Source organism: Rhamphochromis longiceps, linkage group LG13, assembly GCF_057381845.1.
Source record: "Rhamphochromis longiceps isolate RC_006_pf linkage group LG13, R_longiceps_female_GT1.1, whole genome shotgun sequence".
Taxonomy (NCBI): Eukaryota; Metazoa; Chordata; class Actinopteri; order Cichliformes; family Cichlidae; genus Rhamphochromis; species Rhamphochromis longiceps.
The window spans coordinates 25,729,854-25,753,695 of record NC_140569.1 but is presented as its reverse complement, the minus strand read 5'-3'; the positions used below and the strand labels follow the sequence as shown (position 1 = coordinate 25,753,695).

The window sequence follows — 23,842 nt, the reverse complement described above, 5'->3', positions numbered from 1 at the left end:
AGCTGTTCATTTATTGGATCAAAAGGTAGACAGACGGCCTAAAAGCAATCACAGAAATAGGCTCAAAGTGAGGCCAAGAGAAGGCCAGCACATGTACATCCACACATACACACTCATACGCATGAACACACAATGAGATTTAGGTGAAAGAAGTCCAATTGAGGAGACACAATTACACACACTCTGTTTTTGCCTGCCTCAGTTATTGAAGATGGCTGCCCTCTGAAATGAAAAAAATAGGAGGGAATAATAGAAAGGGGCAACCACTGTCTTTTATTGACGAACGAGTGTCACAGGCAATAGGAGGAGAAGCAGAAACAACATGCTAGTCTGGATAATCAGATAGTTTAGCCTCTTTCGTAACAGTGCTCCAGAATAATTTGACCTCCACCTCCACGTGCTCAGTGCTATCTAAGCTGCCTGAAGTTGAGAAATTAGTTGTATTACTACGGCACACTCCAATCAATAGCAGCACCGGCTAAGAAAGCACAAGAAGAGGAGAGAAAATTTAGAGAGGAGGGAGAAAAATCCATATCTTATAAATAAATTTTTGGGTGACATTTTTTTCTTTTCCAGCCTTTTTGCTCATTCTACTTTTCTGGTTAGTAATTATTGATTTCAATTAAAAAGACAAGCCTGAGCCTGGAATATGTTTGCCAGAATCTCTTTTTGTATTAAACCTCAGAGCCAAATGTATCTCAATGGTCTCTCGTATAAAAATGTCACGCGACCTGCTTTTTATTACCAATAATTGCAGCCAAATCAGTAAATGCACAAACGCCAGAGAGGCCATTTCTCTTAAGGTGTGGCAGATTTGACTTGTCAAGCTATCAAGATCACGAATGGAATATTGTAACTACACAGAAAAATGAGGCCTTTGTTCACAAATCTTTCCGCTTTCAGCAGGACTTGGAAATCCATTTCACGCGCCCTCACACCCTGTGGGAACCACTCGGTGTACAATGGTGGAGGAGAAGAAATAATGACAACAAAAGTGGAGGACTGGACAAGGTGGCAAGGCTCCGGGTTGGGAGGTGGGGGGACAAGGGGGGGGCGAGAGGGAAGGAGTGACATGCTAAAAAGCCAAGCGAGACAGACTTGGCTCATGGAGGGATAGAGGGATTCAGAGATCACACCTACTTCAAACAAGAGAAAAGGGGAAAAAATGGAGGAACAAAGGAGGCCTCAGCATTAAGGAGGACTCTAAATCCTCTTCCTCTTTCTTGTTCTCTGCTCCCCTTGTTCTAATATCTGCTCATTCAGCACGAGCCTCTGGAGGGGACATTATCACAGAATCGCAAGCATGAATATGGCCACTAATGAGCCCAATAAAAGCACTTGAGTTTGTCAGAGTCTCATTTGTGCAGAAGCATATTGACAAAGCATCTAAAGATATACTGCACGCACATCATACATATCTAGTTCTAACTGATTTCCTGCATAAGCGACAGACTGTATATCCAGTCTAAGAGATCTGTTTAGTTGGTCTTTGGAGACTATATAGAATACACTTTCATATCAAAGTTCTCTCTTAATCCAGCGGTGAAGCAGCCTTTCAGTCTCTTCTCTAGCCTACGACAGTCCCTCCACACAATAACTCCCCCCACATTCGGCAGCTCACCCTGACAGTCAGAGAGAATCCTGCTGAGTAGAGGGGGTTTTCTCTGTCCAGCTGCCCATTCACTGTCAGGGATCCACTGATGTAGTCCAGGGCAAAAACACTGTTTGTGTTTCCTAGATGGAGTGAGAGAGAGAGGGAGACCAAAGAAAGTCAGAGAGAGAAACAAAACCTGCATAGTTGATAATTCAACATGTCTCCTGGGATACAACAAGAATCCTTTGGAAGGGAAGGTGGTGGATGAGCCATGTGCAAGTCTCTATTTCATGTAATATGGATACTGCATTCACTGTGCTGTCTTTTATCTCTGTACCTCCCTTAGGCTGGCTGACCTCCTCCAACCTGTCCACAAGCTGCTTCTCCTAAACCCGCTTTATTTCTGTCACACTCCCCTTCCCTTTTTCACTTCTTTATTGAGTTCATCTGTAATTTATGTAGTGATAATGCTGTCAGTAACTGACTGCAAGCATAGTTACACATCCCGGGAACTACAAGCATCGTGGCTGATATCGGAAAGATCTTTTTTTATTATCACTGTTAGTGTCACGGAGACTTTTTTAAAAATTAAATAAATGGGCTACTGTTTTGTTTGTCTGTGAATTCTCATATGCAGGCATAAAACCATTTGTGCGTGCACCATGGGTCTCCTGTATCATTTGTGCTGCTGATTGGCAGTTAAGTCGCGATAAAAGCATCAAAGACGACGCATGCTAGTAAGAAAGGATGGGATGTAGGACATCAAATGTTTTTAAGTTTGAATTTAAAACAATCTTTACTTAGAAACTAAAACCCACAGATGAACTTCAAGAACATATTTGGATGTATAATTTGGTATTAATAGAATCTTATAATTCTTATAAGAATTTCTTAAACTGTAACATAATAGGCTTACAATACAGATTGACTGCAGTCACCCCTTTTTGCATGGGTTGATAAATTGCATTAACTTTGTCATACTCCATGCACTCCTTCAGAGAGGAGCATTTCAAATTATGAACGCTGCACTGTTCTCATTAACAAGTTCAAGTGTGCCTGGTGTTATCCATTCACTTCAATTAAACAGGTTAAAATATTAGACCGAGGCCCACTTGAGTCCTCTTCTAATATTTTCTTATTCCCTCTATTCCTTTTCAAATTACCGTCCTTCTCGTTAACTTTCACACCTCTCTCACACTTTTCTGTGACACTTTCTCTTTCTGTCTCTCTCTCCCTCTCTCTCTCCGACACCCTGCTAATTACACCCAGCAGATGGAGAGCACAAACAAAAGTACACCCAATGGCCCTCACCTCTTCACTTTTAATGTTCTCTTGCTCCAGCCCCGCACTGCCTGGTATCTCCCTCTCTCAGATCAGATGCTCAAGTCTCACTCAGAGAAGCTAATGCCTTTACACTTTCAGTGTGATCCTTGGCGCCGATGATGTGTTATATGAGACGTGAATAGCCCTTTTGAAATCTCTGGTAAGTAGCACTTTATAAATGTGAATGTTATTACAGCAATCTGTTCAGCTGAAGGCAAACAATGGAGGAGACAAGACTAAATGAGATCAATGAATGAATGGGAAACATACCTAGGACTAATTCAATTACGCCGTGTTAACATGGAGCACGTTAACACTTTTAACAGCGGCCACCACAGCAGGTCATCTGTGATGTCGCACACTACAGGTTAAACAGGTTAATGTGAGGGAATGATCAAAAATCGAATAATGCTGAACAGATAAAATATAATCCAGCCGCAACCAAATCAAAAACATCTGACAAAAATGAGTACTACACATCAGCACACCATTATGCTGCGTGCCAGGGTGGTCAAAAATAAGGCCCAGGGCACTAGAATTGGCCTGGAAAAGACTAGCACACTGGACAGCTTTAGAAAATATAAAGGACGGCATCGCTTTTCAATTTTTACCTGTAGTTTCAGAGGTTTTACAGCTTTTCCTGCTAATAAAGACGTTTCCATACAACAGTAAAATAATAGATACAGTAAAGTTTTTTTTTACTATTGACTATAGAAATTTATGGAGTTTTTATTGATTTGTTTTTACAATGGCTCCAGTTAAAAAAAAGTTAAATTGTGAATTAAGAAAAATTTTCATTTTGAATTATATTACACAATTTAGGTCGTAGAATTTAAGTCATGCTGACAGATTTGTTTCATTTTTTTGGGACACATTTATTTATTGGTTTTAACAAGTTTTACATAATGCACCATAGGTTTCTTTCCTTTACTACAGCAGTATTTTTCATAATGTAGAAAAACTAAGTCGCACTGTTGAAATTGCACTTCTTTTTCTTATACTGAGATATCTGAGACATCTAATGTGTATTTTAACGTGCTTATACTGAGATAGGAGAGTTTGACTAGTCTGGTCCATTTGAGATTAATGTAAGCTGTATGTGGCATTCGATGTAAAACGACTCGACATCCCAGCTCTAGTTTAAGGCACGTACACTACTAATGTCCCTGTTAGCCCGCTTTGGGGAAATTTTTAAAATTTCATTTTAACATTTCCCCATCAGTGAACTGCGTGTACCAAATTCATGCATGTAAGAATTCAGTCAACAACTGGCCTGCATTAAATGACCTGTATTCAAAAATTAAATTTGAACATGCTAGCATCATAGACATAAAACTTGTTATTGAAATCTTAAGCACCACAACATTTAACATGTATCGCTTTCAGTATGGCACAACTCTGAACGAGAGACACTCACACGATTGGACTGTGCATGCCTCCTGTGTCAAATTTAATGCTATGTTTGTTATTTGCAATAGCATTAAGACATTAAAGCATTTGTTTAGGATGCTCTTTTGCTATTTCCATGCAGAAAACTGATCGTTCAGTCTGCACCTGTGCGGATGGTCGGAAGCACCTGCTGCAGTACGCACACTTAGAGGGACTCTTTTGGTGGCAATGACAGCGAGAGCTAAACATTTACAGGTGTGGTTACACTTCACCATAGTTGATACTGAAGCCTTTTGCACATATGGCAGGGTGTTTTGTGGCACACATCAGTGTTGTGTCTGAAGGAGAGGGCCTAGAGAAAAATAAAAAATGAGCTCTTGAATTTATTTGGTTTCAAGGCTAACATTACTCCAGTTTTGGCAGATTACAAACAAATGTATACTGGATTTACTTTAAGGTCTATTCAGTAAAAATGAAACAGATCTGTCTGAAATACTATTTGAAGTTCTGGCCAGAAATTTGTTGTAGCTAATCCCCCGGTTTTGTCCTAATAATATAAATCAGTCATAGTTTTTGTAGCTTACCAACTATTACTTCTTTTACTTTACTTTATTCTTCTTTTTACATTTTGAGACATGATTGCTTTTCATTAGCTTTTGCATGATTAAACTAACTTCCTTTAACTATATGACATGATAAATGCTATTTTCCCTTTTTCTGAAATCCTACATTCACAAGTAAGAACACTGTGAACCTTGAGCTACACTTTGAGCGGGATTAAGAAACATTCTCTTTCAGATAGGTTAGAGTAATAGCTGAGGTCTAGACTTCAGAGAAACATGTTGAGGTAAGTCTATAGTATACAACGGCTAGGGGTCAACAGATTAACCCATGCCTGTGTTCCCCACTCCCCAGTCGGCACTCTATTATTGCCCTATATCTAGTCTGGAATGGAAGGGAGGGAAACTACAGAAGAATGAACATTGAGGAGAGGAGCCAAGCTAGCAAAGAGAGCAAAGCTTTGGGGTAATTGGCCTGGACTGAGGCCAAAAGGTGGAGAGTAGGATGTAGAAGGCACAGAAACTACTGCTGATCATATCCAGCCTACATAATGAATTTAGTTATGTAACTGATGACAAGTGGCATCTATCTATCTATCTATCTATCTGTCTGTCTGTCTGTCTGTCTGGTGAAATATAAAGATGCTGACAAGGATTAAAACCATCATAAAACCTATCCTTCAGCTTCGAGACTACCTTATTGATGAACTGCACAATGACTAGTGAGCCAATAAGCCAGTAAGTCTGATGTTTTCCAAGCTGTTGGCTAACATTAGACTTAGTGGCTTATTTGCCTTAAGTCAAATATAATACTTAAAACCCCCCAAATTTTTTAGAGGCAATCGCTATGATTAAAACAAACCAAAGAAACACAAGACCATCAGTATGAAACAGCCCCTCATGGTCAGCATTAATAATTCCTATGATCACCAAAATGATTCCCAACATTAATTTGACCAACAATCATTTTGGGCCATTTGCTAAAACGGCAGATGCTCTTATTTTTCTTTGGCCGACAGTCCTAATAGGTCTGTGAAGGTTCTCAGTCATCCAGGTCATCGTAGTCAAAGGAGCTTGCAAAGAAAAGCGTCTGGACTTCTTTAAGTTGCTTGAAGATGTTTCACCTCTCATCCGAGAAGCTTCTTCAGTTCTAAGGTCAAATGGTGGAGAGTCCCTGATATAAACCTAGTGGGAGTAACCCCCCACAGAGGGACAAAAGGACCCCCTGATGATCCTCTAATCGCCTGAGCCAAGGTGTGAAACTGGGTGTGGGTCCCAATAGGCCAGAGTTTCGGGTGTGTTCATTGTGAAACCTGGCCCCACCTTATCATGCGAATTCCTGAGGTCAGATGGCCCAGGATGTGAGTGGGCGTTAAGGCGTCTGGGAAGGGATCTCAAAACTGGATTATAGATGGCAGAGAGTTGGTGTCGTAAACCCCCGCCTCTGTTCAAAGATGGTCGCTCACAGTGGACATAGATGGCTTCTTTCACTCCTCTTTCAAACCATCTGTCCTCTCTGTCCAAAATGTGAACGTTGGCATCCTCGAAAGAGTGTCCTTTATCCTTAAGATGCAGATGGACTGCTGAGTCTTGTCCTGTGGAGGTGGCTCTTCTGTGTTGTGCCATGTGCTTGTGAAGTGGCTGTTTGGTCTCTCCAATGTAGAGGTCTGGGCATTCCTTGCTGCACTGTACAGCATACACCACATTGTTAAGTCTGTATTTTGGCGTTTTGTCTTTCGGGTGAACCAGTTTTTGTCTGAGCGTGTTGCTGGGTCTGAAATGCACCGGGATGTCATGCTTGGAGAAAACTCTCCTGAGTTTCTCTGATACACCGGCTACATAGGGGATGACAATGTTGTTGCGTCTGTCCTTCTTATCCTCCCTCGCTGGTGTCTGGTCTTCTTTTCTGTGCCTCTTTGCTGACTTTAAGAACGCCCATTTAGGGCGTTTAGGGCGCCCAGACACCAGCGAGGGAGGATAAGAAGGACAGACGCAACAACATTGTCATCCCCTATGTAGCCGGTGTATCAGAGAAACTCAGGAGAGTTTTCTCCAAGCATGACATCCCGGTGCATTTCAGACCCAGCAACACGCTCAGACAAAAACTGGTTCACCCGAAAGACAAAACGCCAAAACACAAACTTAACAATGTGGTGTATGCTGTACAGTGCAGCGAGGAATGCTCAGACCTCTACATTGGAGAGACCAAACAGCCACTTCACAAGCGCATGGCACAACACAGAAGAGCCACCTCCACAGGACAAGACTCAGCAGTCCATCTGCATCTTAAGGATAAAGGACACTCTTTCGAGGATGCCAATGTTCACATTTTGGACAGAGAGGACAGATGGTTTGAAAGAGGAGTGAAAGAAGCCATCTATGTCCACTGTGAGCGACCATCTTTGAACAGAGGCGGGGGTTTACGACACCAACTCTCTGCCATCTATAATCCAGTTTTGAGATCCCTTCCCAGACGCCTTAACGCCCACTCACATCCTGGGCCATCTGACCTCAGGAATTCACATGATAAGGTGGGGCCAGGTTTCACAATGAACACACCCGAAACTCTGGCCTATTGGGACCCACACCCAGTTTCACACCTTGGCTCAGGCGATTAGAGGATCATCAGGGGGTCCTTTTGTCCCTCTGTGGGGGGTCACTCCCACTAGGTTTATATCTGGGACTCTCCACCATTTGACCTTAGAACTGAAGAAGCTTCTCGGATGAGAGGTGAAACATCTTCAAGCAACTTAAAGAAGTCCAGACGCTTTTCTTTGCAAGCTCCTTTGAGTCCTAATAGGTGTGGAACACTGAAAATGACCACTATCGGAAGCAGGAAGACAATGAAACACAGGATCAATAACACAGAATATTGCAAAAAGGCCACATGTAATCAATGTAATAATCCTGCAGTAACCGCTAGACCCAAGTATCTTGTTAGGAGAAGTGTAGTAGTGTGTTGTTGTAAGAGTGTGCATGGGGGGGAAAAAACACAAAAAAACTGCCACTTTGTGTTACGCACTAGTGACACTAAGCTGACACAACATTCATTGCAACATTTCTTTTTGCCTGATGGGAGAGGCAGGCAAGTTGATGTTGACAACAATTGTTAGAGGTGGTGGGAGGGTAACGCGCATCAGGGACTTAGACCCACTCAGTGTGGGCATCTTGCCTCTAAATTGCTTTGTCAGCTTCAGTGGCCTGACTAGAATGCCAATCTTCTCCAACAGCCGCCCCTTGCCCGGACGACTGGGTGCTCACCTGGCCGAGCGGCTATCGTGCATACACAAACACGCGCATCTACAAAAAGCTCTAGAGTGCCGTGCTGTAATGTACATTTGCGAGATAACAGCAGGCTGCTGGTTGTACTCTCTGCATGCATCCGTTAAGAGGCTTTGACTCATTGCTTCAGGTTCCATTGAAGGGGCCTTCCACCTAGGCACCGCTGTGTTGAGCTTGACCAGAGAGACAGACTGAAATTACACAGGGTGACTCAGAGGTGCCACTGAGAAAGAAAATATAATCATAATCTAATTGCTGATGCAAAGTGTTCTCCAGTGCTCTGCTAGGACACAGTGATTAGACCCCCAACGGATGAAAATTGCTGTTCAAAGATACACACGCACCCAAATTATACACAAATAGCAATAAACTCTTTATTTGAATTTTGAAATTCAAATTTGTTACTTCAATTTGTGTTTTGTGTGTGTTAATATTTTGCTGTTTCAATTTCAAACTCCTAAGAAGAAATTCAAAGATTTGTGTACGTGTGTGTGTCAGAGTGCATCTAGTGTTAACCAGGAGAGTTTGACTCTGTGATGTGAGACTCCAGGGGATTAGCCATGCTCTCACATTACCAACAGTACTGGACTGGAAAATGAGAAAGCATGGCATGATTTTGTCTAGAGTGGGCCTGCACACTCAAATTCATCCACTCACGCACACACCTCGAGAAATGCCCACAGGCACTGAGACACACACAAACTCACACAAGCAGCTCTTATTTTCTGGGAATTTATAATGTGCTCAACAGCTTCAATGGCCAATGCTACAATTACAAAATAAAAGAAATCCAAATAATTTGCCACTTTTGAAGAATCTCGGCATTACCAAAGAATAGGTGGAAAACACGAGTGTAGATCTCATATTATGTATTGACAAACACATTTACACCCTTGCATCATTAACAATGGAGTGAAGGCTTATTTCCTGAGAACAGTTTTGTTATTGAAATTCACTCCCTCACAAACAGCAAAGGAGCGAGTGTAGACACAGGGGGGAAAACATGCTAGTGATTCTGGGCGACTTCCGTGTTCTAAGTTGCAAAAGTGGAAAACTTACACGTGTAGTTATTATGGGAGGATTGCCCTGGAAGCAGAAGATATAAAGGATCTGATCTGATGAGTTCAACTGGGTGTGCGACGTGTGGATAACAATGACTTTCTCCAAAACTCGAGCTTTTGAGGACAGCCGAAACAGGACTTCTCCGAGTGTAATCGCCATGACTAAGCTAGTGACAACTGTTTTTTCTAGTTGGTGACAACACCATGGGGGCGCTGGAACATTCTAGTAATGTGATATGGCAAGCAGCCAGTGCTTAGAGGCTCGGGGCTAAGATTTTGTGTACTTTGCTAAATGTACACAAATTAGTGTCACTTTTAAGGATTACGCCTACAGGCATTCATATTAATGATGAGGTTTTAGTTATTGTCTTCAAACTACACTCGCTTCAAAATCTAAATGAACAGCTTCTCACTTACACTGATTTGCTTATGCACGTGCTCATCCGTGCATTCACACAAACCCTTTAGTGTATGACAGCTACTAGTGCATATGCATGTGCTCCTGTGTGTCTGCGATGTGAAGTGATAATGCCATTGGCAGACAAGCTGCATTTCATGAATACTAAATGAATTAGTTTCATCAAAAGTTTTTTCTTCAGAAAAGATTCAAGGACAAGTATTGTCTGAGAATGTGTGGCAGATGAAACCGACTTCTGTTTGTAACCACAGATCACTCAGGTTGACACAGCTAGTAAGATGCACGTAAGCGGTCTTTGTGCTTTGACCCTTCCTGCCACCTGAAGCCCTAAAGCCTAACTTATGCTGTAACCTGATGTGCAGCTCCAGAGACGTGGGTCCCCTTCATTGCCAGCAACCTGTGTAAATGCTGTTAATGGTGTTGGCCATTTGCTAGGCTACGTTGCATGCTCTGCACAGGTTCTACAGATGTATAAATTAAGCTTTACTTTCATGTACATACAACCCACTTTGATTTTAAGTGGGCATCCCATTTCTGTCAGTATATTCAGCAGCATGTCTCACTTTTTGTACATAATAAAACATACTGCTGTAGAAAATAAAATAAATCTGTCAGCATGACTTAAATGATAAGTAATAAATGTGAACTTATGGAAAAAGTACTGAAAGCTCATTGCCCAGACAGCTGTAATTATAAATAAGATTTTTTTTTTTTTGTATTTTGCAAAAAATGTCCTTTTTCTGGACGCATTGTAAAAAAAAACCAAACAATAAAATCTCATAAAGTTCTATAGTTGATAGTGAAAAAACAAGAACTTTTCTGTCATTTGATTCTTTATCTATTATTTCACTGCAGTATGAATGGGAATGGGGAAGGTATTTATTAGTAGGAAAACTTAGTAAAATATAGTTAAAAGTCTAAAATATATGCCCTCCTTCACATTTTCCAAAGCTCTCAAATGAGCCAGACCAGAGTCTCTGCTAGGCCAATTCTGACCCCCGGGCCTTTTGTTTGACACCCCTGCTCTAAACATTTAGACAAATGCTGCTTTTCCAGTAACGAGTGGGCGGATTGCTGAACAACAGTGGAATTTTTTTCCATAGCAGTACTTATTGACTTGATTTTACAACAGGCACTTGCAGCCACTTATCTTTGAATGTGCTTAGTGAATCCAATGAGATGTTAGCCTTTTGCGCCTCTACCAAAAGAACTAGTCAAATTTGCTTGTTCTGTGACATTGCACATGATCCCACACCCATCGACGTGACATGATCAGGCCAAGCTTTTGGCTCTTCTACCTGCAGCTGAACATTTTCTCATAGCTTAGTTTTTTATTGACTTATGTGTGAAAAGTGAAATTAACAGCTAAGTAAGAACAACAACAAACAAAAGAAAGAGGAAGAGAAGTACAGTTTACCTCTACCCTGCTGGCCAACAACAATACTGTTGGTTTGGTAACGTTACAAATAATTGAAGACACAGTCATCCCATGACCATTGTTGGAAGTGTGTGGGTGGAATGGGAGAGTGTCCAACTGCAGTTTGGACAGGGCATAAATCCTACTTTATTACATATTTATTAGGAACAAACAGCATTAAAACATTCTGTGCGCTTCCTCCAATGACTTTAGCTCAAGATGCCACTGACCTAACCTAACCTCAGACCAACACAATTCTCATCCTGGTCACAGATAAATGTATCCACGATCTACAATCTTCAGGTCTCATGAAAAATAATTAGGCTTACAGCTATTGATTCCTGGATTTGGTCTGTCAGCCCAAGACGTCACAGTCTCTTTTCAACTGAGTATTGAACTGGCAGTGTGGTCTTATCGCTAGTGTGTGTATTTGAAGTGTATTTGTAGCAGCGTGTTTGCGAAAAATCTTGTCGGTGTCTCTCAGTGAGACTAGGCTAGACTGATTTACCCTATTATCTGATTTTTTGCAGCGTGCTAGACAACACAAAGTCAGTTTTTGCACAGAGTACAAAACAGCAGCGGGTTAGAAGACAGCAGAAGAGGAAATTGGATTTGACATTGGGAAATGCTGTTGTTCACAAGCCAATAGCTTAGAATATCACTTCTTAAGGCCAGTGGTGTCCTCTTTATCCAAAGGGTAAATGAACAGAACAGCAATTGATAAACCTCCAGTGTATGCTGGAAATATAACAAAAGCAAAATAGACCTTTTATTACAATTAAAATACAGACCAATAACTGAGATCAATAGTGGAAAAGAATTTGAACAGCTGTGCAGTTTTTGTGCTCTTTCACGATGCATTGCTCTGCTAGCAGGGGCTGATGCCTTTGAGGAGGGTTGTTGCCATGCGGGGTGTCCTTGTTCTTCCACCACATCCAGTTGGCTAGCACATGTCAGAATAACATCCACAAAGATGTGAGCATCATGTCCTCACAACGCAGCAGATTTTGCATCGTAAGGAGATGATCAGTATTATTGACTTCACATTTTAGTTGCTGTAAAGCTGAGGCTGATCACACCATAACAAAGTGAGGCCTGGACTTGGCTGTGATTGCATTTGATTGCTGCACTCTACTAGACTTCACTAGTCCTGGGATTGTGTCACAATCAGCATCCCGCAGACTATCTGCCTTCCCTGAGAGATTACATAGCACCGGGCTGTGGTGAGCCTCAGAGCGTCTAATTGAAAACCAGGAGAAATTCCCGTGATGCGACAGTGACAATAAGAGCTCCCTATAGAATAACAGGTATTAGGCTTGTCCATATTACAACATGTCTGCTGATACAAGTTAGGCAGTAGTCGCATGGAATCAGAGCATCAGGGTGTAGCAGTACTGAGAGATAAAGATATGTGGGGAAAGACAGACAACGGGAAATAATCGCCTTTACAACTTATCAGTGTGTCCAGGCAGGAAATGGCATGGCCTTTGCTGAGGGCAGGCTAGAGGATGCCCCCTAATACTAAGTGCAGTGGACAGTGGACACCTGTTCTGTCTCTGTGTCCATAGGCAAATGTGTACGTGCAATATGTGGTCCTGACAGACTTCAAAATACCCAGTGATGATATTGTAAATCTGTACTACTTTAGCTGCAAATTAAATAACATCTTTGCTGCAGTTTCCCAGCACGAAGACGCTACAATGAGAAAGGAAGAATGGTCTAAAAGGAAAGAAAAGTGTAGCGATGGAAGGAGCTTAGAGTGGGATTAGTTGTGCTTGCATGTGACAAAAGCGATAGAACCAAGCACACAAAGATAAACAAGAGGCTGATATGAAAGGCTTGGGGGATGTCCTTTCGTTCTGTGAGACGCAAGGCTGACTTTTATTCTGCTTATTCTTACACTATTATTACAGCGCAGAGGAGAGGCTACAGAAACTGTACATAAGCTTAACTCTTATCCTAACGGACAGCAGTATTTTTGGGGCAAGACTGCTTGCCTCAAGTCCTCTATAATAGAAATCACAGAAAGCAAGTTCTTTTTAGCAGGTAAAATATGTTCAGTAGGTCAATATTGGGTATTTTTTATATTTCTTAAGATGAATACTGTGCTTTAATATCTGTCTGTAAGTGTGAAGTAGGTGATCTGTCCGAGCATATATGTGTGCAGATAGACATGAGCATGTAGCGAGTAGACATTGTGCTAAAATGAGTCCATCTGGGCTTTAGAGTGATAGTTCCTCAGGTCATTGGGGGTGTCATTGAGACTGACTAGTGTTGTCTGTGTTTCCCCCCTGTCGTCCTCAGGGATGGGTTTGAGCAGATGATGGCTGACGTTTTGGGATTGTTTATTGCTTGAGTTGCTGTCCAAAAGCTATGATGTAATGCTATAGATGTGAATAATGTAATACAATGCTATGGCAGAAGCTCATTGGTGTAGAAGCTCATCAGTCAGAAACACCCCGGGTTTGTGTACTCTTTGATCTTTACCTTTCTTTTTAGTCGCAATTTATTTATGTGCTTAGTTTCTTCTTTAGCTCTGCTGTAGCTTGATAGCATAGCTGAGCATCATCTCAGTGATGACAGAGGTGCAAAGCTGTTATGATCTTATCTTTTAGAGGGATTAATCTGACAAATCTTTCCAAAGATCTAACAACTTGAGTCAAAGTTGAGATGCTAGCGTTAGAGGAGAACTGTCATGGGAACATGTAATCTGATATTCCTGAGAGGAACAGGAGTCACAGCAAGCGGTGAAACAAGACTAAGCACGCAGATATTTGATTCCAAAGACATCTGGGTGCCAAGTATCCATCCAACCATCCATCCTGAGGTCAAATGTTTTCATACAGAAACACCTGAAGCACAAGCTACCCCAAGGAGGAGGAGCCACAGATCTACTCCCTAGTCTCCTGAATGACTGAGCTTCTCTTTCTTCTTCTTTTTCTTTAAAAAAAGGTTTTTAATGTGTATTTAAATTTTATTACATGGCAGATGTGTGACTGAATAAGTAGGAAGAAGGACCACTAAGAGTAATCAATAAGGATCTGCTGCACAGCTTTCCCAAATAAAAAGCCTTGCAAAAATGACAAATACAATAATCGCAAAAAGGCATGCTGGACTGATTTTATTTCAATTCAGCATGCCTCTCAGCACTAAGGAGCATGCTAACATGATTACTACAACGTGAATTAAGTATTGTCTTTTAATCTTGTTTGCAGGCACATTGCATGGTCAATGCTGCTTTTAAGCTGCTTTTAAGCTGTTTTGATGATTATACTGCACGCCCCATTTAAGATATGCAGGAATCAACATCATTAAGTAATAAATGCATGAAATAAAAAGTAACTTGTATATTTGGAGCGACTTTAGTACCACTGACAATGATGAGCATTAAGTAATTTACCGACCATCAACTCAGAAGAAAGATTGTGTTTTAGCCACACTTAAAAAAACCAAAACTCTGTCAGGAGTATACATGAATATGTTTGTTTGTTTAAGGCAACAGCCACTATAGGTGTGCGATAAAACCTTTCTTTCTCATTTCCAGTAATTGAGGAATTGTTGGAGCATTTTGGGTCAGAAAACCCCCCACAGATGTTTAGAGCAGGAAAAATCCAGTGGATAGTTCAGCAGTGGGCTATTGCTAAAGTGATATATAATGAGAGCAGTGAGTCAGAGGTCCAATAAGAGGGCTAAGTCTCACCCTGTGGACCGGGGATTTACCATCAGAACCGCTACCCTGAATCTCCATCATAACAAAAAAATAACAACTGCAACACTGCGGGCAGAGCGCTGCTGTGATTCTATCTCATGTACACATCAAATCCCAGATACACTCCTCTGATTGGAGGAGGGAGAGGAAATCCTCATCTTGAGTCCCACAATCATTAGCGTGAATCACAGCTGCAATTAAAACCTCGTTTATCTTAATTACTGAACTAATGAGACGAGTCCCGCAGGAGTGAGCCGCAGTCTCAGAGGACACTCGGGGTGAGGAGCGGGAAGGCAAGAGAGGAGTCATGCAGAGTCACACTTAAGTCTGCAAACAAGCACGCCCTCGCACCAATCTGAGCAGATAGACAGAGGCATATGTGTAAGCGTGCATGTACAAGCACACACATATAGAGGCTACACACACATATATCCATGCAAAATGCATCATCATATAACCTTACCCTCCCACCTTTATCTCCTAGCACTACATCACCCTTCAACTTCCATTATCTATCAAACTTATAATGATTTTATCAAGCCTACAGACTCCATCTCCATAAGGGCTTAGTGCGGTGCTATAACTCTTGATTTTGCAACGACCGGGAATACATCGCACCACCTAATTAATGTCTTTTTAATGCTTTTCTCCTCCAGAGCTTAACTCAGCCAAGCTCAACTTTGCAACAAGCACAACACACACAACAATACAACATGTGGCAGCAGACGGTAAGTAAGACTGAGTAGGTGTGTGCACTGAATGGGAGCAGCAGGTTTATGGTGAGCTCAGTAAAGAAGTGGGCTGGGCAGTGGCCTCTCTGTCCTGAGCATACAGCTATCAAGCGCACACACTCACAAATAATGCATGGCTGCGCACATGCGTGGACAAAGGGTCAAATTCCTTCGTTCAGCTGTGAGATTGCGCAGTGACTCAGCAGATGGTAGAAGACTGAATATCTTTATCACCACAAATTCCCATGGTGTGCCAAGCATATCAAGCGGTGCCAGCCCTTATCAGCCAGCTGGCAATAGTGGAGGCACCGATGTCCCTCCATCCTGGCCATTCTGGGCTCAACAGGGGGCAAGCAGAGTTTAAAGGATACAGTCCACAGACGGTTGTAATCCTCCCAATGGGTGTTTATTTTCCACCACGCAGATCAATGTTTCAGTCCTGAAGGATCTTTGAGGGATTGTTCGTCCTTCAGGACTGAAACACTGATTGTGGTTGAAATAAACACCCTGCAGGGGTATTAAAGAAGCATTGCAGCAGTGGATGGACAACAGAGTCAAAAGTGTTTGTGTGTTTTATCTTAATAGAAATAGAGATGCTTCATGTCTCTCCTGATTAACTATGATTCAGGTTTGTATTCTCAAACAGGCCGCACAAGTCTGACTGATACGCTCAGCGGCTGTGATGCATACAAGCAACACAACTGGGTCAATTACTCAGATATAAATCATAATTTAAATTGACTATTTGCTGCTCACAGAAGCTTTGTGACAGTCAAGAATAATTTATAATAGTGCTGTCAAAATTACTGCATTCTTTTTTGTGAGTCAATTGTAATATCTGACACATTAGAAAGAAAAATGAACACAATTAGCACGGCTAGATCACTTCACAAGTTGTGTAGGGTTCTGTAAATTGCACAGGTGGCTCACCGTCCCCGTGTCAAAACAGGTGTTAATGTGCATCAATGAGGAGAAAAAAAGAAACAGCTGAGGGTAAACTGATGGAACAGTCATCAGGTAAACTTGTTTTCCATTCTCTTCAGATACGATGTCAACAAATAGCACTAACATTAAGTTAATGTGCAGTCAACTCTCGATCTGTCTGTGTCTGGCCTGCATCCACTTCCATGAGTTCTGCTTTTCTGGCACATGAAAATACATTCATATCCATGTGCACAAAAAAAAGTCTGCCTTCCAGTAATTAACTCTATAAACATTTGTCCAGGCCAATTACCCTGGGGCAACGTCGAAACTTAAAACGAGCATGCTTAAGTTTAAAATAAGGAAATGGACTCAAGCAAGATGGCGTCACAGTGACTACTGATTTGGAGAAAATTAAAAAAGGTTGATTAGCTGGGTATACTGGGCAATATGATTACATTTCTCTCAATAAATATTACTAAGTATTCATTCAAGCCACAGGACTGTGCAAAAGCCTTCAGCTACCTGTCATTTATTTATCATTTGATAGGAAAATAGGAGATAAGTGCATCAATTTATAGAGATATTAGACAGTCAACATGCTTTTAACGAATTCGGCAGTGTGTTTGGGATCATCATCAAGCTGAACTGGCAGATATGCAGTCCCAAACCTTGACGGAGCCTCCACCGTGTTTTACAGAGGGCTGCAGACACTCACTGTTGCACCTCTCTCCTGTGTAATTTGATATACTTCAGCCTTTCTCACAATAACCAAAGAAAGTCTTTGAAAGATGTTCAGAAAGTCTTGATAAGTATCGCCTCACGAGCTCTTGAACAACAGTCTTGCTACTTTGAAGTAAAACATAAAGAAATGAGTGGTGATTCAAGACTTTTGCACATTACTGTAAGTATGGGTTATTTATATTTAATGTTAATATTCACTTCCACTTATTCCACTTAGAGGAAATTAATTCAATATTAATTCCATGCTTTTTTCCATTCTTCGATCAGAAGCTTCAGTCTTAAAAAGGTAATTTATTGCAATTAATCCCAGCAAATCTTTTCATTAATACCTTTTCTTTTAAACTGATTAAGAGTTGTAGTTACAAAATAATAGCATCTTAAAAAAGAGAGTAATTGACTACAGCAGGAGGAATTTAGGATATTGTCATCATTATGTCATTAAGCTGTTCTGAGTTATGCTTCCTGCATTAAGAGCTAACTGTAAGATAAATTGGCACAGGTGTAAACATGACAGCTGAATCATTCACTTAATCTAGTTATATTCATAATACTGGGGTGCATTTAAAGTTTATCCTGTTACATAGTCAGTCAATATTACTCTTGTTGTAACTTCTCCCAGATATCCATCTGCACCTTTAGCGCAAGCTTAACAACAAGTTTTACAGGATTACGAAGCATGTGAAGCCAGTTTTACAGAGCAAAGTGGTGCAGTGGCGCATAAAGATTAAGACACAAAGCTACAAAGTGTGTGCAGAGTTAATACGCAATGCTTTTGCTGCATGCCGTTAGTACTCATAACAATAATTATTTCACGAAATCTTTATATTAATTTGATTCCTTGAGCCTCGGAAGGATGAATATAGTATTCATGTCATTACAAATACCTGTCTATCCCCAGATACGGATCAACACCAAAGTTTAACTTTAAGCAACCTTGCCCCAGGGTCAATCTGTCCACCAACTTTCATGAAGTCAGTTCAGTTTGTGAGATATCTTCCTGGCAGACAGACAGACAAAGCAACTGGCAGGCATAAACATCATATCCTTGGCAGAAGTAAGAAAACTGAGTATTTAATGCAGGATCACTGCTTCATCCTTATCAGCACCATACAAGCTGTACAACTCCAAAGTAAAGCTCTCAGATATAGTAACACCAACACAAGTCAGGGATTTCCGAAGTGAGCTTAATATGGCGGTCATTTGTTTTGGCCCTTTATCTCAAATCTAAAACAAAATCTTAAAGAAAACAAAACAAAAAAAACCGCAAACGGAGACGACAACAGAAAAATCGTGGCATCCTTCTCGTCTGCCGAAGGTAAAATTTGTCACGCTGACAAATCATAATCCTGTTTTGATGGCACAAGCCAACTTAAGAATGATAACACAAAATGAAAGCTGACTTCTGCATAACTGAACCAAAACAGTGATTAATAAATGCTCAGAGCCAAGCCTATTCTCCAATTCTGAGGCGCTCCTCTCTGCTGTTATTGACTGTTGTGCTTGATGAGACTTGTCTATTATTACTGCGGAATTATGATAAGAGGTGATCGATTCCCCTCTATGTGCTGCGGATGTCAGATCGATTATGTGACTCAGACCTGTGATGATGGTGTAGCCGATTCCTCTTGGTCGACCAAGATCCTGGTCAATGGCTGTTATCTTCCGCACTTCGTATCCCTGCAGAGACACACACGCACGCACAAATATAACCTGTAAGCTGCATGCAGTCTTCACAGACACATTTTTTTAGTTGTTGAAAAGTAGTTTCCACTTTAATCAGAGAAAAAACAATAACATCAAACCCTTGGGACACAGTTAGCAGTTTTTGCTAAATAAAATACAACTACATGCTATTTTGTCCTCTGCTATGTGCACACAGGATGATAGACGCCTTGAATGTGTTTGAAATCTCCCTTTCTCTTTTCTTCTTTTAAAAATCAGGACAGGATACCTTAGTTTATACCGGTGAATCAAATATCTGTAACCAAAGCATCAACAAGCTAACAGAATATTCCTAGGCATATCAAAACCGTAAATATCCACTTATCTCTCACAAAGACGTGCCCATCAAATTTTAAAGCATAACAGTATCGTATTTCCAATCCTCCTTTGTATCTCTTCAATGGAGAGGGTGGAAAAAAATGTAAAAAGTGCAGGCAAATCACAAACTATTTTTTCTTTATGTGTGTTATTAGCATTTCATTGGGGTTTATTTCTCCTTTCATTGTTTCGAAGTTCCCCTGCTGCGTCAATGACTCTGCTACTCAACAAAACCACAGTGTGACAGCTGAAAAAAGAGAAGAAAAAAAATCAAAACGAAAGACAGAAAGCTATTTGAAAAGTCTTTGATCCGCTGAGCTTTCTCAGCCTTCTTGCCTCAATCAGACGCAGCGGTGGTACTTAAAAACCCCTGTGCTGCAGTGTGAGATTGAGAGACCTTCCCTTACTTCCTTCCTTCTCTCCTCCCTCCCTCCCTTACTCCCATCTCAGCCCTCTCACTCACACCCGAGCAGGCTGCCTCCCATTGATCCTGCAAATTGTGTCTAAGACGTGTTTATGCTCCATTTCTGCCAAAGCATCTCCTGTCATTGACCAATTACAGCAGAATCAATTACAAGCCTTTTAGAGAGACTGATTCGCACCTATCACAAACTGAGGGGGAAACACACCCACACACACACACAAACGAGAAAGATGCAGGGACATACTAAGAGAGGAATAGAGAAAGTGAGTGTGGAGAAGTGATGCTGAAGTAATATGAGCAATATTCTCGAGCTGTCCACACAAGTGCAATATGTTCAATCAAGCGTCAAAGATACAATCCCTCCCCTCCTTCACACACATGCAGACACACACTAACATGTATACACTGAACCTCTTCTCCCTCTTTTCATCCTTTCATTTCTAGCTATACAGTGCATTACCCCCCCATCCTCCTCTCCTTCTCCTCATTGAGTTGACAGCCAAATTGCGTTTGTCCTAGAAGGGGCTTAAACGTCAGTCCGAGCACAGATTCACAGCTATAACAGCTAAAAACCCTGCCCTGTGATTTCATCTGAAAATAATAATAATAAAAAAAAGCATTTCTTCTACTCCTTTGTCAAACTTTTCCCTGGATGACTGCTTGATTGGCCCAGGAATAAAAGAAAGACAGAAACAGAGAAACAAACAGGCCGCCAGAGAGGGAAAGGTAGAAACAGAGCGTGCGCACTTACACCTTTGAGAAATGACCTATGACAGGGACCCAAGTTTGATATCTCTACGTGTAAATGTCAAGGGCCTTGAGAACAGTTGACACTCATTCCGTCACTGTACGCCCTCGGCTTATCACCACCAAACACTGCATAATGGAAATGACACAGAATACCACATGAGGTCATTGAAGGAGTGTCTGTGTATAAGTGTGGTGCTGCTGCGGGCTTGTACTTATGTGTCTGGCTTTAAGCACTGTTGTAATCCTGTGTCTGTAGTGGGGTCAACAGGGCTAAGTAATAGATTTCTGATTTTGGCTGTGTATCTGCCGTGACCTGCTCTTACATTGTAACTGTAATAGGATTAGACACTGCCCCCTACTGTTAGAGGTAAGAGATGAGGCACTCCGAGGCAGTATTACTGAGGATTAAAGCTTCCAAGCTGCTGTGATCTGGAATCCACTTACTAATGTTAACTTTACAATCCAATGTAATTGGACTCTTTTTAAAAAAATCTTCCCTCTTATTCCCTCATCTAACTTTATACCTGGCTTTTTTTCTTCTCTCCGGTCACCTTTTTCTCATTCCACCCCGACATCCTATTCTCTTTCCATACCCTCACACCTCCCCCCTTCCTCCTATTGTGACCTTCCTGGTGACAGTTGATGAATCAGAGAGTCCGGGAGACACCGGGCTTCGACTCCGTCACGCCCCGTTAATATGCATGCAAATGTAGCACTTGACATTTCTACTACAGCGCATTCGGGCTGGGAACGAGGGACGTGCGGGTTGTTGTGTGAGTCGGGGGGCTGATATGGGTGAGAGACTGGGGACGAGACAGAACGAAAACTGATAGAGTGAGAAACCACAATCGGGACGGACAGTGTTATGCCCCTGTGTGTAATTCTCTCTCTACAAGTGGAAACATCAGTAGCTGGACCATTAGCCACCTGGGAACTGAGTTTAAGAGCTGAGCCAGGAGAGTGAACATAATGGTGTACAGAGAAACAGACATTTAGTGTATCACATACCCATTATAAACCTACTTGAAACTGAAACAAAGCTACGGCCATTTTGAGTCCCTAATGTACTTCATGTTATACCCAGACTTCATACACATGCCACAGTATGAGCGCATAAGACCAGAAATCCTGTAGCCCTTGTGACCTTTGGCAGGGGCTTCGCATCTATGGATGAGGATTGTAAATCTATAACAGTAATTACCATCTTCAACCACCACAGTGCTGTATATGGGGGCACTGGACTGAATTTGGGTGCATTTCCAACATTTCCAGTGTTGGAGGCTCAGGAGTGACGATAAGATGTGAAATATCATGCCGTCATTCAATTAGAGTCAATTCAGTTTTTTTTATAGATGGGCGATCGTGGCTCAAGAGTTGGGAGTTCGCCTTGTAATCGGAAGGTTGCCGGTTCGAGCCCCGGCTCGGACAGTCTCGGTCGTTGTGTCCTTGGGCAAGACACTTCACCCGTTGCCTACTGGTGGTGGTCAGAGGGCCCGGTGGCGCCATTGTCCGGCAGCCTCGCCTCTGTCAGTGCGCCCCAGGGTGGCTGTGACTACACTGTAGCTTACCATCACCAGTGTGTGAATGGGTGGATGACTGGATAGGTAAAGCGCTTTGGGGTCCTTAGGGACTAGTAAAGCGCTATGTAAATACAGGCCATTTACCATAGAGCCCAAATTACAACAACAATCACCTCAAGGTAATTTATAGTGTAAGGTATGGCCCCAAAAATAATACAGAGAAAACCCCAACAGTCAAATGACCCCTCTGAGCAAACACGTGGCAAAAGTGGGAAAGAAAAACTCCCTTTTAACAGGAAATAACCTCTGGCAGAACCAGACTTGGCAGTGAGGAGAGGGAGACAGGACAAAAGACACACTGTGAGTTCAATTGTAAACACATAGAGGTGAGTGAAGGAGAAATGCTCATAGCATCATGGGAAACCCCCACAGCCAAGACCTGTTACAGCCTAACTAGAGGAGGATTCATGGTCAGCTGATCTACTATAAGCTTTATCAAAAGGGGGAATTTTAAGCCTAACCTAAAAAGTACGAACCATCTGTATCCTATTCAGATTGGGAGCTGATTCCACAGAAGAAGGTCCTGAAAGCTAAAGGCTCATTCTCCCATTCTGCTTTTAGAAACTCTTTGTTTTTAATCATATTTCTTTGCACGAGTTGTATACACCTACTGAATAATCAAAGAGCAACATGAGCATGAGACAGGAGGAGCGGGATATGAGAAATGAGGTAAAATATAAGTTGAATGTTCTGGCATCAGAGCAGGATGGAAAGAAAGAAAAGACGAAAGCTGCTTGAAGAGGGTACACACTGTGGTGGTGAGATGTAAAGTGGGACTGTATTACTGACCAGGGGAACATCCTCCTCTATGTTGGTACTGTAGGGCAGATTGGTGAAAATGGGATCCATGTCTTGGACATCAGTGATGGTGATAGCCAAGCTGGCAAGCCGTGACAGAGGTCTGATTTTGTCTTGATCCTTTCAGAAACCAAAAAACACAAACAAACAAACACAGTATACATTTAACAGCGCTAATGCAATTTTGCTAACAGAGACTAAGTTTTGATACTGTATGTGTGCTGACCGTAGCGTTGACGGTGAGCTGGTAGGCTGTCGTCGTCTCATAGTCCAGAGCTCTGGTCACAGTGACAGTGCCTCGGGCTCCATCAATGGCGAAAAAGGCAGAAGGTGGCTGAAAGGAGAAGAGAACACTGCCCCCAGTGCCTTGGTCTGGATCGGAGGCGTTTACCATGAATATGGATCTGCCCACTGGTGTGTCCTGAAAGACACATCAAAGAAGACACACAGAGAAGTGAATATATACAAACAACAACCCAAGTGTATGCAGGAAGATATAATAATAATGGATTGGATTTATATAGCACTTTTCAAGGCACCCAAAGCTATTCATTCACTCTCACATTCACACACTGGTGGAGGCAAGCTACAGTTGTAGCCACAGCTGCCCTGGGGCAAACTGACAGAAGCGAGGCTGCCATGTCGCGCCAACACCAGTAGGCAAGTAGGGTAAAGTGTCTTTCCCAAGGACACAACGACCAGGACAGAGAGCCCAGGGATCGAACCGGCGACCTTCCGGTTACAGATGCGCTTCCCAACCCCCTGAGCCACGGTCGCCCACATATCTCCTATAATTACATTTAAAAGTCAGAGAAAAATAAAGAATGAAGCAGATACAGGTTTTATTAACTACGAAAGCAACAGATGGCAGTTTAACTTAATTAATAATTATTATTATCCAAAACAATTTGGTTGTGATTGCGATTGATCCCCAGCAGTGTTTCCCATGAATAATGACATCTAATAACAAAGTATTTGTAGTCCATCTGGATAAATAAAAGCAATGATTTCAGTAATACAGCTAAACTGACGCGAATGTGAAACAATAACCCCAACGTTGGTTTTGAGTTGTCCGTGGAGATCAGGCACACAAGACAAATT

General features: G+C 41.9%; 1 protein-coding gene across 1 annotated transcript in view; it reads right to left on the bottom strand.

Annotated features, from left to right (window-relative positions):
• cdh23 (cadherin-related 23) overlaps positions 1-23,842 on the bottom strand; it is a 197,629-nt gene that overhangs the window by 86,817 nt on the left and 86,970 nt on the right. Inside the window, exons 7-10 of the mRNA XM_085428695.1 lie at positions 22,968-23,162; positions 22,733-22,861; positions 18,748-18,826; positions 1,622-1,734 (exon numbers count right to left, since the gene is read on the bottom strand). Coding sequence (XP_085284821.1) covers positions 1,622-1,734; positions 18,748-18,826; positions 22,733-22,861; positions 22,968-23,162 — 516 coding nt within the window. The remainder of the gene's footprint in view (positions 1-1,621; positions 1,735-18,747; positions 18,827-22,732; positions 22,862-22,967; positions 23,163-23,842) is intronic.